Source organism: Diaporthe amygdali (genome assembly GCF_026229845.1).
Source record: "Diaporthe amygdali strain CAA958 chromosome Unknown NODE_51_length_283962_cov_64_506962, whole genome shotgun sequence".
Taxonomy (NCBI): domain Eukaryota; kingdom Fungi; phylum Ascomycota; class Sordariomycetes; order Diaporthales; family Diaporthaceae; genus Diaporthe; species Diaporthe amygdali.
In genome coordinates, this window is record NW_026517071.1 from 43,546 (window position 1) to 69,751 (window position 26,206).

Below are 26,206 nucleotides of genomic sequence, written 5' to 3' on the forward strand. Positions count from 1 at the left end.
TTACAGTTCAGACTGGCCAGAGTACTTGAGGTAGAGCTATTGACCAAAGCCGTTCTTGACCCTTGGTATCGTGGCCTCGAATCAAGCTCCACTATTGATAAGATTCATACAAACCGTCAAAGTTGAACTCGCATTTAATCAGGATTCCTCGCTCGTGGCCGCAATTCCAGATGGGGCTTGGGTATCCCACATATTATCTACATTATATGATCTCTATTGTTTTGAGCTTGTTTTGTCCACCTCGTGGAGTATTGTAGCCGATAAAGGCGCCGACTCGCCGGAATGTCTTCACCGACTGCGCCGTCCTCGAGAACAAGTCGTATACCCAGTTAATTTTCTCCCTGCTGAGCCCTTTGGATTGAAGTGCAACAGGCTCAACGGGAGCCAGGATCAGTCCTACATTCTGTCCCAAGAAGAAGAGCCACATGCCTACCAACTCTTTTGGTCCTCCAGGTGGTGTTTTTCGATGTGAGTGTGGTATATCATCCAAGTCGTCCAGAAAGGACTTCATAGTCGTTCGAAATTTCATCCATGGCCGATGCTTCTCATATTCACCGTAGTACTTGCCCTCCACATGATACCTGATTGTGTCCATCTTCTCAAGACGCCCAGTGATGATCAAAGATTTGCCTCTAAGATCTAACCGCGCAGGGTCCACGGCGCCTTTCAGAAATTCCACACCGCCATCGACAGATGCCCACGACCATGTTGGAGCGCGAGGGGTCTTTTGCCTAAGATAAACCGTCTTTTGTTCTTCTGTACGACCAACATGTCTCCACATGAGCATATGCTGTGCTCGACGTTGCCAAATGCCGAAGTGGAAGTCTTGTCCGGTATTGTGAGAGACGACCGCTGCCAACCCACTGATCGCAGGTAGTTTATCCGTCATGAAGGTGAGGCTCCTGCGGCTGTATTCTTCGACCAAACTCACCCAAGAAGACGAAATTTCCGAGGCCGTCTCAAGAACGCTCGAAGAGTCTGTATCTCTAGGTAGGGTGCGCCATACAGTCTCTCGACGACTACAACAGCTACATTTCCAGGATAGCTCTGTAGTCCCAAAAGTGACCAGGCGCCGGGAAAGCACAGCCTCTTGGAGTGCCCAGCCACGTTGGCCCAGAGGTTCTGAGCGGTCTTTAACATCCGGCAGATCCGCTCCCAAATATACAATCTCGTCACTCATTTGGTTTTGTAACACCGGACAACAAGGGATCTCAGGAATAGGCCGAGTTTGAAACAGCCCATGGTGGCAATCATCCGCCGCTGCTGCCGCGATAGTAAGCGAGGATGACCCATAAATTCTACCCATATCTTGTGACTGCTCCTCCCAATCGGCGGTAGACAGGACATCACCCCCTTGAATGATGCACAGGCTGTCGACCCAGAGGTAGCGGAAGCCGAGATGCTTTGCAAGGGAGACAGCATCACGTATTGTCTGAGGCAGCTTTGCCACTGGTAAGGAATCGTGCAACTCATCGATGTTATCAGAAGTCATGGTAAAAAACGGACCGCGACCCCAACAATAGCTGAGTGTTAGATATTTACCCCGGCTACCATTGGTGGTAATGATCCGTGTGCTCAGCGTTCCATCTTGGACGAGGTCCCCGATTTCAATCACATGTTTTGGTAGCACGCTCTCATCGTCGTCCGAGCAGTTTGACCCGTGGCGCTTCACGCAGTCCGCCAACCATTGAGAAACCAAATCTAGAGATTGAGGGGAGCCAGAGTATGCTTCCGGGAGCTTGAAAGCTGTTTCTGATGAGGTCTGGCGGTTCTCAGCGCTTTATTCCGACTATTAGCATATCTTAAAATTGATAGAATAGGCGGGGATACGCCAGAGTGCGAGTCGCCTCACCAACTCGTATCTGAGTACACCGTGAGGTGCGACCGTACCAGCCACGGCTTTTCATCCAATGGCCCTATGCGCCAAGATCCGTGTTGGTCGGGCGACCACGAAAAGTTTCGGCTGCTTCCTGGCGGCATGACAAGAACATCTAGTCGTTGAATCGCACCGGCTCCTCGCGGCGGGTTTCGATAGACCCTCACATTGAAGTCACCGGCGATAAACTCTCCATGGCCACGGTTGAGGGGCCGCTTCCTCCAGTCATGCCGGAGGGACCACCATATGATCGCGCACAGGTCACAACTTGAGTGGTTCTGGCCAGCACCGCCGGCCAGCTTCATATCCTGAGCGTCTTCAAAGAGCAGGTAGCCATCGTCGCCTATATCGCACACCGAGAAAGAGCGGCAGCTTTTACAACGTCTTTGCATTGCGGCGCAGGAGACTCGGATCGAATTGGTTTGTCGCAGGTCAGCATCTTACTGTGTGGGGCCATCGCTTGCCGAGCCGATGAAGAGGGGTCAAGCACGCTTATGTGCATACCAGGGTAAATAGCTAGCTACCTGTGTCTACATGCACAGTCAGCCATTTTACAACATCTTATTTTTCGACTCTTAGTTGACTGAAGTGTCCCTGTGAAGATCTTATCGACCCGCATCATACATAAATAGCAACTGTAATAAATATATCCAGTCTACCAAAAGTCAGTATGCATATTGTTTCATGGGATCATGGAGACGTTAGCGATGGCGAGAACCCAGATCTTGGTTGGCAGGCCCAGTCATATTATAATCTAGCAGCTAACTTCTGCCCATTGTACATGTCATGGCTTCGGAGTTTTCTCTCCAGTCGCCGATGACTAGGTCTTGTCCGTACAGTCTAGTATGCTTGTGCGCTTCCTTTCAATTCTGTTAGGGCGAGGTACAGATTGCGCATTGTGATGGCTGAGCATTTTCTTCTGCAATTCAACATCCCTTCTTCTGCTACTGTAAATCTTAACCATATGGTCGTGATTGGTCACTTGTCTTTCATAAGATTCGCTCCTTAAGGTCCTTGCGCTTCCTCCTCCGAAGCAACGGTAAGAAGGTGTTAATGTTTTGAATGATTCAAGTGGCATTTGCAGATCATCTAAGATTTCGGAATTACCTGTCATAAATCCTCAGTAGTTCATCCCCAAGAAACCGCCTCATTGCCTCACTTTCCAAACTCAAGCTAATGTCAAAGTCCTTGGCCCCCTCACCGACATCAATCACCTGCAACATCCCATCCACGCGTGGCATACTATCTTGGACATAGACAGGTCTCGTCCCACAGAAGTCGAGCTCATAAACACCAAGCCGCGTCCACGACGTGGCAAGGACGTGGTTGTGCCCGAGGAAAGTTTGCCACAACCTCTGCGGGCTAACCTCGTGCGCCGCATCGTGCAGGTACGCAGTGACGGCCTCAGGGGTGAATTGTGATACCATGTTTCTGATCGAGAGGGCGATAGTGCCCAGATCTTCAGCCGAGCATGTATCTGATCCGCGGTGTGAGATATGGCCCACTAGGACCGGCGATCCGGTAAAGGTATCAGGCAGTGGTGGCCTGATGCGGTTTCGGAGGCCGAGGGTGATGTTCATATAGATGCCTTCCTGTGTTTCTTGATGTTGGCGAGCGCGGTTGATGAGGATCCACAAATGTGCGAGAAGGGCATCGAAACGCGAGATGGGCGGTGAGTTCCGTTGATGATGAGGTAGAGCGGCCTGAGCGGCCTGTTTCATGTTGGCCACTTCGTTTGCTCCAAATCGGATTTGCACGTGCTCTATAGGGGCTGTCACATCCCATGTCGGCCATGGCGGAAAGGCCGATGGGCTGAGTTTGATTTGGTCCAGATTCTCCGGCTTCGTTGCATTCGTAGATGCCGTTGCCCACGTAGGATAGCCTGGCGCATCTGCAGCCCACCAGTCATAGCGGTGGAGAGGCAAAGATCGGGCGAGCTTAATTAGTCTTGCATTCGGCTCAGTATTACCTGTAAGTCTGGCGTGCTGGTCGAGTAGTTTAGGTTTGAATATGGGTTTCAGGATACTCTTATCGGAGATGTCGGATTCACTGCCCATTGTGTATTCCCTCGCTCGCGCCGCCCACAAATGTAAAAAATTAACCAAACACGCCGCGTCAGCAACGCAATGGCTGATCATCGGGCTTATAGCCCATCCCCCGCAGCTGAATCTTGTGATTTGTATAGCTAACACGGGCAGACCTTTGTATTCGGCTAAGCTTGAATCAAAAGCCAGTTTACACTTGGGCAAAAGCTCATTCTGAGGAAAGTGAGTATTAACCCAGGCGTTCTTGTTCTTGCAACGATCTTGGACGCTGGGTACAATATCGCTCAAGGGCTGGTCATAAGAAGCATGGATCAATTCAACCCCAGGGTCAGTAGATGCACTATATGTGATGATGGGTCGGCCAGTGTAGCGTTGTTGTAGGTCGCTGGGATCGACATCGTTCTCAGTCGCCCATCGCAATTCTCCACTAAAATGCCGGTAATCGTCAAGGGTTTCTCGCAGGGTCTGTTTTAGGAGGTCCTGATGCAACAAGACATCTTGCGATGTTTCTGTGGAATTGAACAACCAGGTTGCGCCAAATGCTGCCCATCGAGCCACAGTTGCGTCGACAACAGACAGTTTCTTTCTTGTTGGTCCAGCTGGTGAGATTGTTGCGGGGTGTACTCGTTGGCGACACTCGACCCGGCTATGAGGTGCTTTTGGTGCCATGGTGCGATCTCTTTGATGGCAGTAACTGAAGCAAGGTTCTCAATGGCGAGGGTGATTTGTAATCTGACTGCAGCCTTCTGCTTACCACCTAGAGAGGCAATGAGTGATCCGTCTTGATTGATCGTTTAAGTTATGAGAGTGATTCCGAAATGTGGTGGCAACCAGTGTTACAACTTTCTGAAGATCAGAGGCATGGAAGACTCTATATCATGTCAATATGCTTTGAACAAAAGTATACGCCTTTGAGATGTCTTCCTGGATTATGCAGACTAGTGAGTCATGTTTTAGTTGTCTCACGTTGAGTTTAAAAATGTTCTCGATAGTTCGTTCGCCGACCGGCTCGATGACCGAGAAATTCAATGCCCATACAGCCTCTAACCAAGCTTCTGATCTTGACTTTGTGAGATAATTTGTCCGGGCAGATTCACATATACTCCTAATTTGGTCTTATTGTCCATTGGCTCATTTTCTGCCAATCGTAAGATCGGATAAGCTCAAGATGTCTCGCCTCAGCCTATCGTGTATCGGTAATCATGCTACTATCCCTTTTCTTATGTTTAAGAGATCCCGCAATACCGCTCTTGACCATCTGGAATCTGTATTGGATGTAATCTATCTTGATTCACGATCACGACCAAGACTTACCAAATACAATTATAGCCGTTCCAGGAAGTTCTTTGCTTGCTCACCAAGCCTCTCTTTCATATGTCCGTCTATCACAATGACATCGCTAGGGGGCTCAGCCCCAGTGTCATGAATTATAGGGACACTCAACAGAACCTGATGCCTCTATTTGCATCTATTCTTGTTGCGTCCATTGCAGCCTTCTTTTACTCGTCCACGAATCTTAGGATTCCTGGCCCTTACACCGCCAAGGTCACCAGACTCTGGTATCTATGGCAGATGCATAGAGGTGATTTCCACTGGACCAATATCAACCTTCATCGTCAATATGGAAAGTCTCAGCTAGAGAATCTTTTGACACGGATGTGAAATATTGACTTGTAGACAGGCAAGGTTGTTCAGGTAATGCCGGGGTATTTCAGCATCGACGATCCCAGTTTCCACAAAACCGTATCCGGGCCATCTTGGCTGAAAGGAGAATGGTACGCCGCATGGCATATTGGGCCGACGCCCGAGCACAACAACCTGTTCAGCGAGAGGGACCCCGCGCGCCATCGTGCGATGAAGCGCAAAGTAGCACCGATATATTCCATGAGCTCTATGGTATCTTATGAGCCATATGTGCAAGACTGTATCAAGCTGCTGGCTAAACGCCTAGACGAGTTCAGTGAGGCGGAAAGAACAATCAATGTTGGGGAGTGGATGCAGTATTTCGCTTTCGATGCGATCACGGCGATTACAGTACGTAGGAATCTCGCTCGCCAGAATATTGGTTTTCTGTTGCCTGTTTTTTTTCTCTTTCGCATGCACCGCATTCTAACAATCCTTTCTATTCAGTTTGGTGAACTACTTGGATTCCTCGAAACCGGTGGCGATGTCAAAGGCTTGATTGACTTTCTAGACTCGGACGAAATTTTACGAACCAGGCTAGCAATCTACCCATGGCTCACACCGATATTTGAGAAGTTCATACCGATATATGAGAAGTTCATGAGCTCTGTCCACGGAACCAGTGGCTTAGCCTTTCAGCAGTTTGCTGACGGGAAAATTGAGTCTGACCGCCAGGCACAGCTGGGCGGCAAAGAAATTGGCAGCGGGCCGGTATATATGGTACGACGCTTTTTGGAGAAACAGCAGGGGGATCCTGATAAAGGAATGACGGACTGGGATGTCGCCGCAAATGCCGTACGTTACCTCATGACATTCATCCGAGGACAAAGATGTGATGGGATGCCGGGAGATCTCAAAGTGGAGACGATTACTTTGGGAACTGAAAACCCATTGAGAATTGCTAATTACTCGTAACATGTTGCTCAGTGGAAACTAATATCTGGCTCTTAGGGCTCTAATGTCGGCGCCGGCAGCGATACAACGGCTCTCGCATTGACGACGATCTTGTATTACATGTATCGCGATCCCGCGATCCTGACATCCGTTCGAGAAGAGGTGGGGAACGCCAATTTGCCAGAGATCCCGAGTCTCCAGGACGTTCAGAAGCTGCCATACCTGCAGGCTCTCATTAAAGAAGCAATGAGGAAGCAACCGGGCCTCGGCCTTCCGTACTGGCGGAAAGTGCCAAAAGGTGGCGTTGTGGTGGACGGACATTTCATTCCTGAAGGGGTGAGTACTTCCAAGCACCATCTATCATGATAGCCAGATTCATTGTTTCTTCTTCTCTCGTGGCCAATGACCCCACTGACGTTTTATCCATCCAGTCAAATGTTGGCGTCAGCAGCTGGGTGTCTCATTACAATCGATCTGTATGGGGTCCAGATGCCGACAAGTTCCGCCCTGGGCGTTGGCTGGAGGCTGCAGCTGAGAAAGGAGACCATGCATCCGCCATGGACCAGAGTTTCATGCCATTCGGTTTGGGCTCGCGAACATGCATAGGCAAGAATGCCTCATTATTAGAGATCTATAAATTGGTGCCTTTCATCGCCAGAAACTACGACCTTGCCTTTCTGGACGAAAGGGGGAATCCAGAGTCTCGGGAGCACCTGGATCTTGAGAACAAGTGGTTTATCAAGGTACCGCACCTTTATGCGAAGGTCACCAGAAGACCATAAATCTGAGCCTGCCTTAGTTTTCTCAGTAGGAATAAATGGTGTCACATCTGCAGTCTCAGATGACGTATCATTATACCGTGCCAAAAGTGTTACTTTGCCTAGATGAATCATTTCTCCAGCCTTCATTATAACGGTCCGAGTGTATGCTGTTTAATTATTGTCCACTTCAGTGGAAGGAGCCTGGAAAAGGATGGATCGGGATAGAATCATGGGACCTGGACAAGGCACGCATTCACATCCAGCCATAAGCGATGTGAATGCCGTCACATTCGATATTGAGTTGAAGTGGGCCCCTTTCTGGGCCATGAGGTCATACAGTAAACTTGGCACTCGACTTGCAGCCAACGAATCTAGTATAGTCTACATCAGATGGGGACTTTTGTTCAAAATGGCCTGGAAATCTGAACTGTTAGGTCACGTAATAAGTCGAACTGGGGCTAGTAAATGAATTCTAATTATTGCGGCTAATTATATCTTACAGTCGTAGAAGTAGTAGGCTGTATGAGTGCGAGAACTGATATATGTAAGTAGGGGCGCTCTCGTTGAGCCGCACTAATGCATATCTCGGTTAGCAAAACCGTTCCTCCATGTGTTACAGTCAGTAAGCCGCGTGCAGGACTGAAAGCAGGCTGAGCTGATGTTGTACTACTTGTAACACCAGGTAATCCTTTGGCACACCAAATCAGCATTCACGACCCAACACCACTGTAGCGAAGTATGACATTAGAATCCTTGCTAAAAGATGTGACCATAAATATGTGCTGTGACTACAGCACATGGTTTCTTATCTAAAGGAGAGAAGAAAAGGGAGGGTAGACTTGTGTGCTACCTACATGTACAGTAAAATGCAGATCGCTGGGGAGGTTCGGGCAAAAGCCGTTGGAAGTGACGTTTGTCACATCCGGGCCGGGCCAGATGAGGCAGAAGGAACGTTATCTAGGCCCCCAAACCATCATACCAGAATCCTTTGGCCCTGTATCCCCTCATCCGCAGCACTCGGTTATGCACCTGAAATCAAATCCTGGTCCCAATGCAGCCAGCCATCACCAGGGCGAGTTGATCCCTCGCGACAGCCCTACCCCACGCATGCGGAACACCGCTGTGCCAGCCCATTCTGGGAGGTCAAGCTGGATGAGTCACAGAGTGCAAGTGCAACTCGTTCTATTTGCCACGCATCACTGTAACATGAGGCTCTGGGGAGCCTTCTTCTTTTGCTCTCCGTCACATTCTCCCAGTAGTCTCGCAAAATAGCACCGCGGACATGGCCCAAGTGTTCGCTGGCAATGTTATGATTCGATTAATTTATATGGACTTATATTTGACCCCTATGTATGTCTCCCACCGCGCTCGGGCGGAGCCCTGATTTCCGGCCTGTCAATCTGGTGCTATTCAGCGAACCTATCCGAGGGCTCAGACTGGATGTCTGCTATCTGGAAATTCCGTGAAACCCCAGGCAGTGCTTCTCCTCAATCTATTAATTCATACTTATCAATGTTTTCCTCACTGCCCAGCCATTGGACAGGGTTGGTGACCCTTCGTTGTGATGGATCTTTTCGCCCCCAGTTCGGGTAGTTTCGCTGAGTGATAGTGGATGGGGGCGGGAACAATACCAAATCTGAGATCCGTGTAACTGCTTTCATTGGCCGTGCCTGGCACTTGGCCTTTCGCAGTTAATATCGCCAAGAGAGGCTTGTGGGATGCCGAAGAGCACTGTCAATGATAAAGAATATTCTATACTGACAGATCTTCTCGTAGAGAGCCATTCTGGGTCTCGAATAGCAGGCCCGTTGGTACGATGAGTAATGAGCGTAGCAATAAGGCAAGACAAATCAGCTATCTATTGTAAATCCCCGTGTAGAGCTCAGCCCTCCTGCCTTGATCCATGACCATATCAGTCTTATTTCTGAAAGCACCCGTTTCACTATTCGGCTCGAATGTCCGTCCATGGATGTCGTCGTTCTTCCTCTCTGTGGCTTGTAATGGGTAGATCCGTCTCTGTGTGGGTTGTGATCTCGATCTCAGTTGTTTTGAGTATCCCTAGATAGCTATGCAGGGGATGTTCTTCGTCTTGACGTTGTATACTGCCTGTTATAGAATTGCTCTGCCCAAGTTCCGTAAGCTGAGTTGCACTCTCCTCGTCCATGCGATGGTATTCATCCACAGCCGTGCTGTTGGAAGCAATCCGGGGCCACGGCCGTTGACGATGCTCAGACGGTCGTCTTCTTTGGCCCGCAGACCAGGCCGCGGACATCTTTTCTTTGGAGACTCGGCCACCACCATTCAAAATAATCGGAATTGATGGAGCGCAGAAGACTAATATTGTGCTTGTGCCCTCTCCAAGCCCCCACAAGAGGTGTTGTGAGTACGCGTAGGACTTGTCTTCGGTTGCTTCCATCTCGATCGCAGAAGCAACGCGCCCAGCTGCGCAAGCGCAAAGACTATAGTAGCATGTGCCCATTAGCCTTTTTTTTGGTTTCAGTTATATGCAGTGGGCAGGAGTGGAGGGCTCAACATACATCACACAAACCGAAAAAACGATAGAAACGCCTAGTTTCTGACGGCGGGACATTGAAAGCTTCCAAATAACGCCATGAGGGAGCAGTAGAAGAAGAATATCGAAGACTAGATGCAACATGGTGATGGAAAGATTGACCGCATAGTGGTTCATACAAGTTCCTGGGATCCATTGACGCCATAACTTTTCCCTCGGTATGCAGAGGAGATTGACTACTATGACGGTTGCCATGTATAGACATGCATTTGCCGAAAGCAAAATATAGCAGATCCAGAAGAAGAAGTTTCGGGTAGAGCGTGGGATGAAAATAAGTGTCCATTCCAGTATGATTGCCACCTTGAAAAATGCGAATGCGAGACACCATAGAATGGAGGTGACGACATATTCCTGGCCGAATGTCAGCGGCTTGTTAGAATAATACATCGTCAGGTAACCAACATATACGAAGCTCTCATACTTCCTGAGCCGTAAGTCCCATAAGTGAACAAGAAAGCCAGCACCTGAAGTTATTCTAGCCAAGACGCACGTCCCAGCGATGTAAAACACCTATTGTACATGGTCAGTTAAGTAAGACTCACTAGAAGAATTGATAAGGACGCAAAATACAAATCCTAAAACTCCCATATCTGTTCCCCATTAGCAAGTTACCTTCAATGACTTCCATAGGTCAGTTGATAGTACTTACAGTCTTCAAGCTTCACTTTCCCTGCGCAGAACACTCGACTGTAAAGCCGTAGTATAGAGAATACTGTCGACAGAACTATACATATAGCTATTACCGCAACAGCTAGTTTGTTGTCGTTGGGAGGGTTCTCCAAATTTTGGACGCTGTTAGCTGGTGCTGTCGCTGCAGGCATATTTAAAATCGATTGCATCTGTTCCGGTGATAAGGGCCACGTAGATGCCATTGCGGAGAGTGGCATGAGCGTGGGATAGATGACTGTGTGATTGTGAGAATCGTCTCCACACCGCGCCGTATCTTGAGTGAACAATATATGGCCGTCTTGCGATCTCAAAACAGTACTGGGCAAGCTATATAACTCTTCGAATGTGGCGAGACCGCTGACCACCGGATGAGGCTCTGAGCTTGAGTAATCGCAACGTTTACCCCATAGACATGAGACTGATGGATTGCTTGCTGATAAAGTGCAAACGCGCTGAGTTCTGCGTCCGTCTGGAGGACCCGACAGTCATGTGTAATCGACACTCCACCGATGCTTCTGTATGGGGTCCGTTGAAAATCCTACCTGACTGGCCCTTGGCACAGCCATTGTTGCATCCCAAAATATTCACACATCACGCATTTTGGGGGCACAACATGCAATCCCAACGTTGGAATAACCTATCCATTCATGGATGAATTCGTCTCACGCACCTCTTCGTGTTTGCTTGGCAACATATGGCTGTGTTGTGCACACACGCTAATGCGGCTGCGGCGTCTTATGTTTCCTGGGATTTGGCTGGGATCTTTGCCAGCGGTTGATGATCTCCCAAGGTGGAAGTTTCAATGGGTCGAGGTCAGCCTGTGCCGTCTTTCAGCGTTGCTGATCGCCTCAACCATACTGTCAGTTTCTTCTCGCTTAGAGACGGCCCCTTTGCTCGAGATCGCTCGACATCTGGCTCTCAATCAAAATTCATTTGGATTATCGTATGAGTTTCTGGAAAAGAGAAACCTTGCCAATGGTGCTCATCCACAGCCACTTTCGACGGTTCCCGTGTGACAGCTTTTGGCAGTGTGGTTACTAGAATAGGGCTGTGGTTACTAAACACGAAACCGGTTGACTTTCTTGGCGAAGTAGTCTTCCAAAGTACACAAGTAGCCAGGAGCGATGGAGTTTCCCCCAGGCATGTACGAGATACGTACCACGCATGGCCGCCTGACCGAGCACTTGCTGAGTGAGACCCATGGCGACGTTACACAACTTGAAAGAACGGAGCCTGCTGCCGAAATGTGGGGGAGTGGGCTATCAAAACTGCATTTGGACAAACCGCTGAAGAACTAAATGTGATATTCCGGGGCCACAGTCACTCATGAAGCTCATAAAATACAATCAGGCAATGATTCACAATCCCAGAGGACGTAGCCTGCTTGCACTGGCTTTTTGGAGGGTCGGTAGCCTACATATGCAGCGGCGGTGCACTTGGCATGCATCCAATACTGTTGCAGATCTGAAGAACCGGGGGCACATACGAAGATAATTCATATCTATGTACTACATACAGCGCAGCCTTGCTTACTTTCTCACGTCGTACCTGCTGAGGTGGTGTATTAATTTGTGATATTGAATGCAACGACCGTATCAGAATATGCAACTTCCCGCTGCGTCGGGGGCCATTCATCCCATTTGCCTTTGCTGGTCACGCTTTGCTGCCAATCACGCTTGTAGCTGGTTTGTTGGTCTTTCAGCCTCAACCAGGTTATTTGATTCTTGGCCTCTTTAAACAGCTTACAGTTTTCACTGAGACAGCCAGACCAGAAATTTACTTTCTTCCTCAACCTCAGACCTTTGAATTTCCTTGCCCTCAAGAGATACCCAATCTGGCTCGCAGGCTATCATGGCAGTAGAAGCAGGTGCTGGCCTGAACGGCCATTCCTCCGACTCATCTACAATTCCCAAACCAACCACGAGTTCTGAAGGCAATGACCTCCCGACTCAGCCAGACATGATGGACAAGGAAGAAGTCCCGATTGAATATATCCACGGCCCTCGGTATGGGTTCATTTTCGCGACGTGAGTGATGTCGACTTGATAAGTCCTCTACAATTTGTATTCCTGACATGTCGCTTGAGCAGTATCGCAATCATGATGTTTATGACAAACATGGAGATCCCAGTCCTCATTACAGCTTTGGTTGCTATCACTAAGGATCTTGGTGGTTTTGGCGATGTGAGTTGGGTAGTTTCCAGCTACCTCCTGGGTTATGTCGGTATGTTGAATCGAATTCATTTTTGGAGTTCAGTAACTGCTCACACCCCGCGGTAGCCGTCATCGTCATCTTCGCCAAATTCAGTGACATTTTCGGCCGAAAGCCCATCTTCTTGCTGTCCACTGCTATCTTCATCATATTTTCGGCCGCCTGTAGTGCCGCCCAGACATTGACACAACTGTAAGGCACAACCTGGACACAACAACCGATCATAGCGGACTGACACGAGCTAGCATTATCTTTCGAGCTTTCCAGGGCATCGGCGGTGGCGGATGCTTCTCTCTCTGCACGATCATGATTTTCGACCTCGTGCCGCCAGATAAGTATGCACAGGTTGTAGCGAATGTTTCCATAACAAATGCTTTAGCTCTTCTCGCGGGACCTATTGTTGGTGGAGCTATAGCGGCCGATACTACTTGGAGGTGGATCTTCATTATCAAGTACGTGAAAACTCGATCATATCCGATCGTCCTGGCGCTCGACATCCGACTGATTCCTTCCATGACAGTGTTCCGATTGCCGCCCCAGCCTTCATTATAACGGTCCTCGCTATGCCGAATGGTTTTCCAAACCATGGGCAAATAAGTCGTCGAATGACAACAAGTAACAAAGGCCTCATTGTAAAGATTACGTCTGGACGCATAGATATACCGGGAACGGTTTTGATTCTCTTGGCCGTACTGGGGTTGACAGCTGCCTTTGAGGAGGCTGATAAGCTGTTCCCATGGAGATCCGCATACGTGATAGCCTTATTAGTCGTGTCTGGAATCCTATGGGTTTTGCTTATTTTGTGGGAGAGGCACGTTACACTCTCCAACAGTGTTCGGGAACCAGTGCTGTCGTGGAGGTTTCTTACCAACAGCCAAATGGTGGGCACATTACTGTAAGACCCCTCAGCTTCATTCACTTCCGAAAGCACCATCTAACAGATATATTCAAGGAACTTTGTTCTGTTGGGAGGACCCACGGTCGTTGGAATGTTCATCATTCCGCAGAGGTTCCAACTGGTCTATGGCACTTCCGGGCTCGATGCGGGTGTTAGGTTGATCCCATTCACTGCAGCCATGCCGTTCAGCGCAATAGTTGCATCTGGCCTCGCCGGAAAGCACAAGGTCCCACCTTTGTATCTCATCATAGCAGGTTCCTGTCTGCAAGTGATTGGGTTCGCTATGATGGGCACACTGCCTTCGACACTTAGCATACCTGCACGAATTTACGGCGCTGAGCTCATCGCCGGATGGGGTTGCGGGATGAACTTCACGTTGCTGTTCTTGATAGTACCATTTATCATTGAAAAACGCGACCACGGTATGTCATCTGATTATGTGCCAGAGGGAAACTTGACTAATTATTCACCAGCCATTGGTCTTGCCGCTTCATCGCAGTTCAGATTGATTGGTGGTTCAATGGTTCTAGCCATCTCAACTTCTGTCTTCAACAGCTATGCGAGACCACGACTTCAAGACTTGGGTGCAGGTGACCCAGATGCCATGGTATTAGTCCTCGCCACTCTTCCCAAGGCTATACAAGAGCAGATCCGGTACACTCTAGCCGAGGGGTACAGTCGCCAAGCCCTCACTCTTTGCGCATCCGCCGCGCTACAAGTCCCCGCCTCTCTACTCATGTGGAAGAAGAAAGCTCTGGTGGTTTAGAGGTCTGTTGTTTGCGTCGATTGAAAACAAGGACGACTGTGATCATGAAGGGCGGGCAGCGATTAGATTGGATTAGGCTGTCGGGTAAAGGAAAGATACTTCGGAAAGGACAAGCTGAGCTTGGCTATCGGTATGACAATTAGTATGCTGCCTGGACGGCGAGATTAGACGACAGGAGTCGAAGCCTTCAGCAATAATTTTGATGTTCTCGGGAGTCATTATCATATTGTCAGTAAATCTAGAGCACGCAGGGCGGAACCATGACAAAGGTTTGAGGTGGCTAGGCCACCGCGACAGTCGTATTCAAAACAAATGCGAGATGTCGTTCAAACTGGGCCAGTGGCAGAATGGCTGCGTTGTCCCCGTGCACATAAAGTAAGACAGACCTGAATGTGTCCCCACTGGCTGCATCGTGATACCCTTTCCGTTGGAGTCAACATCCAGTCCTCCCAGCATTTTGTGATCGGCCTCAGGGATACTTACAGATAGCGGTAGGTCGCTTGCATTTCCGATTTTTTCCAGATAATCGGGCAGAAAGAAAACCACAAGAGCTCAAGATGTTATCTATGTAGAAGCAGAAAAGCGAATGCGACGTCATGTTGCTTTTGATAACGCCTCACGCGCCCGCTCTAACAACTACACTGAACGCGTGCTTGAAATGTTGCTATGATTAGAAGGTGAGAAAGATCTGATTAAATCACCAGACTCACAGAACCATACTGGTCCTGGGTCTGGCAGTTCTAGCCACGAAACTCTTTCAGCACACTTTACAGCATCCAATTGGGCAAATATGTGTCATTGAGCAATACATGAGTTGCAACCGTGTTACCGCAGGCGCGTCACCACGCCGTAGCGAGAGCAAGCATATGGAGGCATGAATCACACCAGGCGCGAACCCCACCACTTCAACCACATGCAATCGAGCACAGAGTTGGGCAGCGGAGTCAGGGCAAAAGGCTGTAGTCGCAAACACGCGGGGAACAGCGTTTGCCGTCAAAGTATGTTGGCAGTTGAGCGCCGAAAACTACTTCGACTAAGAAAGCATGCCTGATTCAGAGAAAAAACAACTGCTTGTCGATGCGCCTGGAGCCAGGTGGCAGAAGTTGGTTGCTTCTCCATCAGTTCGATGAGCACAGACTGGATTGAACAACCGCCATCGTCACGAGCTTGACCGTAGCCAGTAACTTTGCACAGAATACTACCATGTTGGAATATTTGCTAGCCACTTGAACGATGCGACTCGACCAAGCGAGTCAGGTTGAGCTTGTTAGATACTGGGCATTTGCTATTGCGCGGATGCTTCAAGGCTGCAGTGGTAATTGTGCGGATTCAGCGTTAAGTATCTTGTCGTAGCTGGTCGAGGATCTTTGTCCGCGAGCGATTACTAGATCAATTCGCCTTGGAGGCTAGGACACGCTTCGAGTCGCAGGCAACGGCCGCTAAGCTCCATCCCTGCGCTTGTTGGACCCTTGGCCATCTGAGGAATTTGGGGGCGGACGGGATGCTAGGATTTATCATCCGGACATGGCAAGCCCTGGTTGAAGGCGTGGGAAGGGGTGGGACCCGACCGTGAAGCGAAGGTTTGTTGAGACTTGAGCTCGATCGAGGTGAAACAGATTACCACCAAGGCTGCGCAACCACTACCTTGACCAAACGCTACTATATCCTACTAAGATGCTGTTAAGATGCCGAGTGAGATCTTGAAATGTGCTTGCTAGCAGATTCGCAAATGCAGGCAGATAACCATAATGGTAGATGGCGTCCAGCCACATGGAGACCAAGACCAAGGATGCATGCATGTACGGATGTCATCCCACGCTCGAGAATCCCGGTTGTCTGGACGGAGGGGTTTGGATGGTGGGGGTTTGGGGTGACAGCACCCGGGCGTGGGAAGAAATTTCTCCACGGTCCGAGGACCCTGGAGATGCCGAGACGTGAGGTGTCCGATAGACGGCAGTGCCGGGCAGGTTCGCGGTTCGCGAGATGGACCACCCACAGCGAGAATCGACGAGACAAAGACCAAGCACATCTGTGGACATGGCCGTTCGTCTCTTTTCTACCTGGATAGTTCAGAAGACCAGAACGAGATCCGCAGTACCGCGCTGTGCTGTTGTCCAGCAGGGGAAAATCGGCGAAAAGAACCCACAATGAACGCATGCACCAAGCAGCCGCGGGGCCGTCAGGGGCGCTGAGTGAGCAAAACGTAGAGGGTTGGCTGGGGTTGAAGCAGCCAGCAACTCGAGCTGGCCATGCACGTTGTGACTGTAATGCGGCCGAGGAGATCGAGCAATGACTGTCGAACGGGGAAAATGTGAATAGCATCGCATCGCACCGCATCGCTCCAAAGCTCGGTAGATAAGCGAAGACCAATTACTCAGTCGGCGATAAATATGGAGAAGGTGACGTCTGGCTGAAGAGACTGTGGCTCGCTTCTTGCAAAGCCACGGCCGAGCTGGCGGTGACGTCGATCCGGCTCATCCGCGGGGCAAGCAGCCAGCAGCAAAATTTGAGTGCTCAACGGAGGGGCATCGTGGCTGCGGGTAAAGGCGACAGGCGATGAGAAATTTACCGACAATGATAACCCGAGCTAGCTGGCCCACCGGCAGAATGCATCGCAGGGCATGGCATTTCACCGCACCCAGCTGCCAGGGCTGCCAGGGCTGCCAGGGTAGCGAGGGCGATTGGAAGCGCTCGAGTCGTCAAGCTTCGTGCCTGAGTAGGAGCAGGGCAGCCAGTCGACCTAGTTTTGAACAAACAGCACGCAGTGGTGACAGTGACAGTGACAGTAGTGCGCTGCGCTGTCGGCAAGCAGGTTGACGCTGGTGGGGGTGGGCCCCACCTCGTCGGCGAAGCTGATGCTTGTCCTGTGGTAGATGCTGGTGTATGGTTGCGGGTGATGGTCTGGGGTGGGCCCTGAGCCAAGGCGTGTCACGAAGGTTGCGAGGTGTTTCGACGAGCTCATCAGTCAGCGGTGGTAGGCTGGACGGTGTTAGGTGATGGTGGTTGCCAGGACAGTAGCCAGGAGGAAGAAGAAGGACAGTAGGAACCTCATCCCGCCTTTCCACGCCCATGCCCCAAGCCCAAGCCCAAGTCCAAGCTCGAGCTCTCAACCCTTTTCTTGACGGTGCCTGCCCTCTTCTTCCACCCCTCCCCCTCTTTGGAATTTGTTCCTCTCTTCACCTCTTCAACCACCTCACCTTTTTTCCAACCCAATTACATCCATCTTCCCCAGACCATTTTTTGAAGTCGAAAAACAGTCTGCCAAGATGGGTTACACAAAGACCGACGAGCTCGCCATCAACACCATTCGGGTCCTGGCCGTAAGTCAAGCCACCGCTCAACAACATCCCACGCATCATCCCTCGGTCATACATGTCTGCTTGCCGGCGACGACAAGATGGCTGTTGCTGTCGCCATTGATGTCATTGTTGGTGTTGTTGCTGCTGCTACTGCTGCTGGCACTGGCGGTTGCCCCTCGCCCCCGCCTCACAATGTGGCAACGGCACGGGCACAGCAGCTGCCCCTCCATCATCATCACCGCCACCATTGACAGCTGTTTCACCATGAAAATCTGCAGCATACGCCTCTCATTATGATCAATTGTGCTCACCAATTCTCTTTCTAGGCCGATGCGACCGCCCATGCCAACTCAGGTCACCCTGGTGCCCCTATGTACGTTGTTCATCTTCCTATCGTCTCGCCTTGCACTGTCCGCCCAAATGTTGAGATCGCGGGGTTGTGTGCGCGCGATTAAAGAAACATACGAACAACGCTGATACCCATCTCTCAACACAGGGGCATGGCACCCGTGGCCCACGTTCTCTACAGCAAGTTCATGAAGTTCAACCCAAAGAACCCAAAGTGGCTCAACCGTGACCGCTTCGTTCTCTCGTGAGTCTTTTCCCCCTTCGCCTCCCTGGCCCTCATCTCAACGTCAATATGACGTGCTTCTAACCTCCGTTTTCCTCCAGCAACGGCCACGGATGCATGCTCCAGTACGCTCTGCTTCACCTGTACGGATATGCCCTGTCTATCGATGACCTCAAGGCCTTCCGTGTAAGTTTTGCCTCCTGCAGCCGACTAGCACTCTTTTTTTTTTGGGACCATCAGGGCAGACAAGTCGCTGACAATCGAGCTTCTAGCATGTTGACAGCATCACTCCCGGCCACCCCGAGTCCCATGATACCCCCGGTATCGAGGTCACCACTGGCCCTCTGGGTCAGGGAATCAGCAACGCTGTCGGTCTTGCCATTGCCCAGGCCCACACCGCTGCCATCTACAACAAGCCCGGCTTCGACCTGGTCAACAACTACACATACTGCTTCCTCGGTGATGGTTGCTTGATGGAGGGTGTCTCGGGCGAGGCTTCCTCCCTGGCTGGTCACCTGCAGCTCGGCAACCTGATTGCCATCTACGATGACAACCACATCTCCATCGACGGTGACACCAACCAGGCTTTCACCGAGGACGTCAAGAAGCGATACGAGTCCTACGGCTGGCACGTCCTCGAGGTCACCGACGGTGACAGCGACCTCGACAGCATTGAGAAGGCCATCAAGGAGGCCCAGGCTGTCAAGGACAAGCCCACCATCATCAAGCTCAAGACCATCATCGGCTTTGGCTCCAAGAACCAGGGCACCCACGGTGTCCACGGCTCCCCTCTCAAGGCCGACGACATCAAGCAGCTCAAGGAGAAGTGGGGCTTCAACCCCGAACAGAGCTTCGCCGTCCCCCAGGAGGTCTACGATCTGACCGGCAAAGTCTCTGCTGCCGGTGCCGCTGCCGAGCAGGAGTGGAACAAGCTCTTTGCCAGCTACGGCGAGAAGCACAAGGCCGAGTACGAGGACCTGAGCCGCCGCCTGACTGGCAAGCTGCCCGAGGGCTGGGAGAAGTCGCTCCCCGTCTACACCCCCGCCGACTCTGCCGTCGCCTCCCGAAAACTGTCCGAGATCGTCCTGCAGAAGATCCACTCCGTCATCCCCGAGCTGGTCGGTGGCTCCGCCGATCTGACTGGCTCCAACTTGACCCGATGGAAGGATGCTGTTGACTTCCAGCCCCCATCCACAGGTCTGGGCGACTACACCGGACGGTACATCCGATACGGTGTCCGTGAGCACGGCATGGGTGCCATCCTCAACGGTCTGGCCGCCTACGGAACCATCATCCCTTACGGTGGTACCTTCCTGAACTTCGTCTCCTACGCCGCCGGCGCTGTCCGTCTGTCGGCCCTGTCCCAGCAGCGCGTCATCTGGGTCGCCACCCACGACTCCATCGGCCTCGGTGAGGACGGTCCCACCCACCAGCCTATCGAGACCCTCGCCCATTTCCGCGCCCTGCCCAACTGCATGGTGTGGCGCCCTGCCGACGGCAACGAGACCAGCGCCGCCTACTACGTTGCCCTGACTTCCCAGCACACTCCCAGCATCCTGGCCCTGTCCCGACAGAACCTGCCACAACTCGAGAGCTCCACGATCGAGCGTGCTGCCAAGGGTGGTTACGTCCTGCACGAGGTCGAGGGCGCACACATCACCCTGGTGTCCACCGGTTCCGAGGTGTGCATCTGCATCGACGCTGTTAAGGAGCTGGAGAAGAAGGGCATCAAGGCCCGTGTCGTCTCCATCCCTTGCTTCGAGGTGTTCGACGCCCAGTCCAAGGACTACCGCCTGTCAGTCCTGCCCGACGGCATCCCATCTCTGTCCGTCGAGGTCATGAGCACCATGGGCTGGGAGAGGTATACTCACGAGCAGTTCGGCCTGAACCGCTTCGGTGCCTCTGGCGCGTACCTGGATGTGTACAAGAAGTTTGAGTTCACACCCGAGGGTATTGCCAAGCGTGCGCAGGCAACCATCGACTTCTGGAAGGACGTGCCCAACATTCGCTCCCCTCTTAACCGGGCGTTCCAGCAGCTCATCTAAGGGAGGATTGTGGTCGGAAGAAAAATTAAATGAGGAAGGATACGGCGCTTGCTGTAAGGGGTAATTTAAATAGACTACTCCGATGCATGTTTATGCAGATTTATACTATACACCACAATGAACGAATTTCGATGTACTCAGACACTGGTTGGAGCTACCGCCACAGGGTTGATCCAGTGAAGTAAGACTTTTCGTCTTGATGTCCAACGCATGAGAAAGAAATCACTATGAACACTGGTAAGGTAGACTGACGCGAGGTTAAGGCCGGATTACTTATCCCGCAAGCCGAATGAATTAAGAAGTCAACATTGAAACGCCCGAGCAGCACTCTCTACCACATATAGTCGGGGAGCCTCAGTTTGAGCTCGGGGGTCAGCCGGAAAATATCACCGGCACAGAACCATAGGGTGGTGAGGTTTAGGATTAATATTGCATTCGCTCAACTACTTTTTGGCAGACGAGGTCCAGGTGCCGCTGATATCGGTGGCCGCTCGGGGTTTGTTCGATGAATCTATCCGTGCCTGCCTGCCTCCTCCACGACCGAGTGCGCACTTGCTTCCATACTTGTCCCTAATCCCATTTGCACTTCTCTCCTTAATTTTTGGTCGCCAGGCCACCAACAGGAGCCTTACCCCTCCTGTGTTAGAACGCATGTGCTTGCATCGCATCTTGATCCTCCACCACCAGGGATGACCCTGGGCAGATAGATAATATTTTTGACGACCGTCTCTTCGCCAGCCCACAAACTTTTGTTCGGGCCACGATGCCAAACTCGCCTTGTTCTGTGTCCCGGTCATATAACAATCGAATTACCCCCCTTCCTCAAACTTCCTATTACCGCAAGTTCCCCGCTCCGCCGCCACGGCCCGTGGCGATCCATTCCGACTGGAACACCCTGGCGACCCTCTCCAGCCTCGCGGTCGCCCTCCTCGCCTCGCGCAGGTCCTCGGCCCGCGGCGCCACGACGGTGCTGGTCAGCATGGGCGGGTCGCTCGGGTCGATGCCCTCGTCGTCGCCTCCGCCCGCCGCCGCCGGGTCCAGCGCGAACGAGAGCGGCCGCGTGGGCGTCGCCGCCGTCCCCGTCCCCCTCCCCGTCGACCTGCTCCTGTGCTGCTCGCTGCTGCCCTCCCGCCCGGCACCACCACTCCCTGCCCTGGAAGCCGCCGTCGCCTCTGAGCCCCGTCCTCCCCCGTCGTCATCGTCGTCCCCGCCGTTGACGGACCCCGCCGCCGAGCCCCCCGCCGCGCCCGCCGCCGTGTGCAGGCTCGCGGAGCTCAGGTTCCGGCCCGGCACGCCCAGCGCCAGCCCCATGGGGCACATGTAGCTGTGCAGGACGACGGGCCCGCCGTCGGCGTACTCGACCATTGTGCGCAGCGGGGCGCCGCGGTCGAGGCGCTTGGCGGCGTCGTAGGAGAGCAGGGCCGTCGCCGACAGGCTCGTCAGGGCCGAGGCCTGCTGCGAGGCGGGCGAGGGGGGCTCGTCGACTGTGGAGGGGGAGGAGGAGGTGGTGGTGGAGGTGGGCGAGGAGGGCGTCGAGGGCGGGGAGGTCGAGAAGGTTGTGGGGCGTTTCGTTTGTTTTTGGCGTGGTGGTTGGTGTTGTTGTTGTTGTTGTTGTGCCTGGGTTTGTGAGGAGGAGGAGGAGGAGGAGGAGGAAGACGATATCAGGGGAGTGGTGGCCCGGTCCGTCATGTGTAGGGCCAGGGAGGGGTGCTGCGAGGGGAGGCTCGCCATCTTGGGGCTATAGTAGCCGCCGTCCGTCCCTTGCTTTTGGTCGGGAGGATTCAAGATGAGGGGGGTTGGCTGGCTGGTTTGTTTTGGATCACGACCCCGGCCGGGAGTTGAAAAAGCTTAGGTCTGGCGATCTTGGCCAGCAGAGGGAGGTGGCAGGACGAGGGAGCGAGGATCGCCGGGGGCTGTGTGACCTTGGAGAAGCAGGTGGTTTGTTGTTGCAGCGTGCAAGGGTAGCTAGTTAGCTGGCTGGCTGCTGAGAGCCGATGAGAAGGCGGGGTTTGGGTCGAGCAAAAAGTCGCCTGGGAAAGGTAATTCGTGAGGCTGCGATGGGCGTTTCTGGTTCTCTCACGCCGTCTTGGTGTGTCCAATTGGGTCAATTGGCAAGATATCAGAGTGGATATCAGTATCGTGTCGTTGACGAAAAGCGATTACAGATGGGAATTGCGAGATATGCTGATGTGAGGTGCGTCCGGTCACTATCACGAGCTCGCCCAGCTCCAGCCTGCAGGGCCGAATCTAGCCGCTTCTCCCCGCAAGGGGTCCCTGCCTATGCCGTGAGGTGGGTGGGTCCACTTAGACTCGGTCAGGGTTCGGGCTATCTGTGATGGGTTACAACAAGCAGCACTTGAGACGGCATAGACGACCCAGACGACACAGGAGGATGCGAAGATACATATATTGCCACGCTATTGTGGCACAATTGCCGTGAGAGTCAGGGGGGCAATTTGTTTTCGAGACAGACAGAGAAGACGGATGGGCGGCGGAGACTGCTGCGTTCGGCCGAGCAGCTATGTAGCCGCGACAGAAATTACGACCAAGTTGATATTCGCTAAGATCGCGAAAGCCAGATGTCAACAGAGGCGGCGTTGCGGATAGCACGATGGGCTGGAGAGCCAGGTTACCCTGTGGCGAGCATGGGCAGGGATGAGTGGAGTCATGAGCAACTAATAGAAGGTACTCCTTTGAGATGTTACTCTGAGGCGCGATCTGGGTCGGACACATGACAAACATTCAAGACTGGGAGGCTCCATTTGCTGGAATCAAAACGTCTTTTCGTCCTGCCACTCTTCTGTCTTCCTATTTCTGGGCATATTACGTGGATACTCGGGGAACTCAATTCAAGCGCAGTCGCTTGAGGACACCGTGACGATGAGTTGAGGATTGGGCGATATGAACAATACAATATCGAAGTATCAAAACAAGTGACAATCATTGATGAAATTCTGCCAGCTTATGTTGAAGCCGACTGCTAGTTTCAAATCGACTGGCTCGTGCTGAAAATAACACCTTGACTTCAGTGACTCCAGGGAAGACTTCCTATGCCGAAGTGCGATGGCCCACGCCCATGGGCAATGTCTGTCCACACAGAACTGACCATGGTCAGGAGAGTGCCATTAACCAGGCTTCACTCCTCTAAGTTGACTGTGTCATGAACCACCCGGCTCGTTTCAAGCAAATTTGTTTGACTTAGCCACGAAAAGGATGGATATTCACTACCGTTTTTCTAGTCAATGAAGGCTTTATTTATATGCTGGAATCTAATCGTTGTCACTGAGCCATCCTGGCTCTTCCAGACAGGTCTACTGAACATTCACCACAGTTGTCCTTGTCGTCTCGCTGTGTTCCGTCTCCCTCATAGTCGCCTTCCTTTCGGTCGTCAGAGCCAATGTCCAAATACTAAACTTATCAATATCTTGAGGAAATATGCTTCAATTTCAAATCGAATGAGCTATCCGGAACCGTGAAACTAGATCACATCGATTGTGTACTTCCCGTCAGAGTCGATTTCGAGATAGTCCTCTGTGTCAAGGGTTTTTAAATCACCATTGAACGCGTCTTCGAGTTTTGAGCCAAAATACTTAGTTGCGTTTGGGAGCCAGAATGCGCCCACCCGCTTATACGTCCCACGCTCAGCTGTTCTCAAGAGGATCACACCGTGTCCTTCCTCGGGCTCTTCGTCCGTCGCGATTGTAGCAATATGCAGCAAGAAGTACTCCTCCGACGCGAAACTTCGAGCTGTATCCCAGAAAATTAGGATGAACCTGAGTCTCCAGTGTTCCAAGTGGTCAACTTCCTGAAAAGGGGTGTCCTCCGCAATCTGAATCCAAGGGATATGATCCTGCAAGTGCCGGCGAAACTTGCAAAGTGGACCACGGAGACGGAGTCGACAAAGATCTGTACCGTCAAAAAAGTTTCGTGATCTTCGTCGAATCTCGATATTGATGACCGAGGTGGTAGCCACGAGTGACGATGATTCAGCAATCGTGGACGATGCCAAGACTGACGGTAGGTCAGCAATCGTGGTCGATGCCATGATTGATGCCCAGGACCACGATGGGGCGTGTTCCATCTCGAGATCAGGCTCATGTTTCGCGGGTCCCTCTCTTCCAGGGATTGAATCCTGATGCCAGATCATCGATAGTGGAAGGTCATTTTTCCACATGCCGGCCAAGTACTCTGACGGCTGTACGCGCATCGCTGTGCAAAATCTCTTCGCCACGGCCGATATGCCGAGGAGATGATCGTTAACAAAGCTAAGGGAGGTACTTGAGTACGTCCCCACGAGCTCGCACCACCGCGATCTGATCTCCTGTGAATCAAATGTTGTTGAGTCTATCCCGATACGTTTATTTTGATCTGTCAACGTGGGATTGGGTGCCCCGTGAGGCAAAATTTCCGATGCTCTAAGAGACCAGCATTCCCAGAAGACCTGGTCTTCGCTGAAGTGAATGATGCGGGGTGAAAGTATTCGCTCTTGGAACACCCAGCCCCGTTTGTTCAGAGGCTTTTCCCCTTGGCGAAGGAAACAGTGGGAGTAGAACACATACAATGACATGTCCTTTTGAGTCCTTGGTACTTTCGCCACTGTCATACAGGGGTTCGTGACCAAGGGCTTCCGATCAAAGACTAGGCCTCTGGTTTCATCTCCTTCTGCAGCCGAGATGTTGAGCTTGGCGTTGAAAAAAACATCATCCATCTCCATTATCTGAGCCGTCTTTTCTGGTCCATCATTTTGCATTATACAAAGTGCATCTATCCAGATATAGCGGAATCCTAGACACCTGGTGACGTGGATTGCATGTCGAAAAACGATGGCTTTCTGACAATCCAAGAGATGTTGTGATATGTCTTCAGTCAGAAGAAAGGAAGTCTCTTGTGAGAGCAGAATACCTGGAGGGCTTCCCCATCTATGGCTTAGGGTGAGGTATTCGGTGTTTGGTGGGAGTGATTTTGTTGATATGATGCGAACCCCTTGAGAGTTTTTCAGGCGGAGCTGATCGAAGTACTCCTGTCCCATCTGGTCTGTCGGTCGGATCTGGATTGTGCCAGCTGCGTTGACGTCTATCAATCTCAGTGGAAGTCTACTTGGTACCTTTGACTTAGAGCACGTGTCATGACATGACGTGCAGGTGTTCAGCCAGAATCGTATGCAGTTCAAAGTTTCCAAAGACCACGTCTGGGATGAGTCCAAAATTCGGACATTTCCGTGCCCAGCTACACCGGGAATCAGCTCTGGTCTGCCCAGCTTCGGGCCAAACCTCACCTTCTTGGACTCGAAGCGAGTCTGGGTAATGACGGATTTCACGCTCTCCCAATTGGAAGAGCTTTAAATCGACTGCGAGAGGATCATAAAGGGATCTGAGTGGCCGGAGTCGCAGCAATTCACCAGGCTCAATAGGTTCTGAAAGCCGGGGAATATGTGCATGAAGGAGCGTACACATGTGGCACTTCGAAGAAGCCACGTTAGCCAAGATTCGTGACCGATAGTCCTTGTCATAAATTATCGACACCTTCACTTCCTCAGATGAGTTGAGGATGGTTGCGGCATGCTGGACAAGAGTGGTACAATCGTCGCATGTGGTGTGAAGTTGCATTTGCGTCATGTTCACGTTAAGATAACCGAAAAGACAGGAACAGTCACAGCCTGGAGAGTCGTGCGGGGGCACTAGGAGAACTCATGTCGGGGGAAGTGTGATTGTGCAGCCGGCCAAAAAAAAGAGCTCAAAAGCGAGCTCGGCCATAGCAAGTGACCCTGTGGTGCTGATGTCAGCTTGTCGAGGGGCCATGCGCTGTGACGCAAGTGGCAGAGGATGTTGTACGACAGAAAGATTGCAGGTCCTCCTCGAGCGTCTAATATTATGATTACTGCGTGTCACAATAACGTGTTCACATGTTCGCTAAATA

The 26,206-nt window shown here is 51.7% G+C and overlaps 6 protein-coding genes across 6 annotated transcripts; 3 read left to right on the top strand and 3 right to left on the bottom strand.

Moving 5' to 3' along the window:
* Window positions 1–202: 202 nt before the first annotated feature.
* Window positions 203–4,590, bottom strand: J7T55_006901 (transferase; the record flags this gene model as incomplete). The annotated part of the gene is made up of 5 exons (XM_053135040.1): window positions 203–978; window positions 1,303–1,778; window positions 1,853–2,219; window positions 3,036–3,767; window positions 4,077–4,590. The coding sequence occupies 5 exons, from the start codon at window positions 4,588–4,590 to the stop codon at window positions 203–205; spliced, it is 2,865 nt and encodes a 954-aa protein (XP_052987186.1).
* Window positions 4,591–5,295: 705 nt separating this feature from the next.
* Window positions 5,296–7,280, top strand: J7T55_006902 (uncharacterized protein; the record flags this gene model as incomplete). The annotated part of the gene is made up of 5 exons (XM_053135041.1): window positions 5,296–5,536; window positions 5,603–5,955; window positions 6,052–6,399; window positions 6,556–6,834; window positions 6,930–7,280. The coding sequence occupies 5 exons, from the start codon at window positions 5,296–5,298 to the stop codon at window positions 7,278–7,280; spliced, it is 1,572 nt and encodes a 523-aa protein (XP_052987187.1).
* Window positions 7,281–12,351: 5,071 nt separating this feature from the next.
* Window positions 12,352–14,375, top strand: J7T55_006903 (uncharacterized protein; the record flags this gene model as incomplete). The annotated part of the gene is made up of 7 exons (XM_053135042.1): window positions 12,352–12,527; window positions 12,590–12,723; window positions 12,780–12,903; window positions 12,957–13,163; window positions 13,232–13,606; window positions 13,664–14,031; window positions 14,083–14,375. 7 exons carry the CDS (start codon window positions 12,352–12,354, stop codon window positions 14,373–14,375), a joined length of 1,677 nt encoding a protein of 558 aa, XP_052987188.1.
* A 3,266-nt stretch (window positions 14,376–17,641) lies between these two features.
* J7T55_006904 (uncharacterized protein) lies at window positions 17,642–20,290 on the top strand (the record flags this gene model as incomplete). Its single annotated transcript, XM_053135043.1, has 5 exons — window positions 17,642–17,695; window positions 18,001–18,047; window positions 18,171–18,266; window positions 18,347–18,431; window positions 18,518–20,290. The coding sequence occupies 5 exons, from the start codon at window positions 17,642–17,644 to the stop codon at window positions 20,288–20,290; spliced, it is 2,055 nt and encodes a 684-aa protein (XP_052987189.1).
* An 834-nt stretch (window positions 20,291–21,124) lies between these two features.
* J7T55_006905 (uncharacterized protein) lies at window positions 21,125–22,021 on the bottom strand (the record flags this gene model as incomplete). The annotated part of the gene is made up of 1 exon (XM_053135044.1): window positions 21,125–22,021. The coding sequence occupies one exon, from the start codon at window positions 22,019–22,021 to the stop codon at window positions 21,125–21,127; it is 897 nt and encodes a 298-aa protein (XP_052987190.1).
* Window positions 22,022–23,768: 1,747 nt separating this feature from the next.
* Window positions 23,769–25,004, bottom strand: J7T55_006906 (uncharacterized protein; the record flags this gene model as incomplete). The annotated part of the gene is made up of 1 exon (XM_053135045.1): window positions 23,769–25,004. The coding sequence occupies one exon, from the start codon at window positions 25,002–25,004 to the stop codon at window positions 23,769–23,771; it is 1,236 nt and encodes a 411-aa protein (XP_052987191.1).
* Between the last annotated feature and the right edge of the window lie 1,202 nt (window positions 25,005–26,206).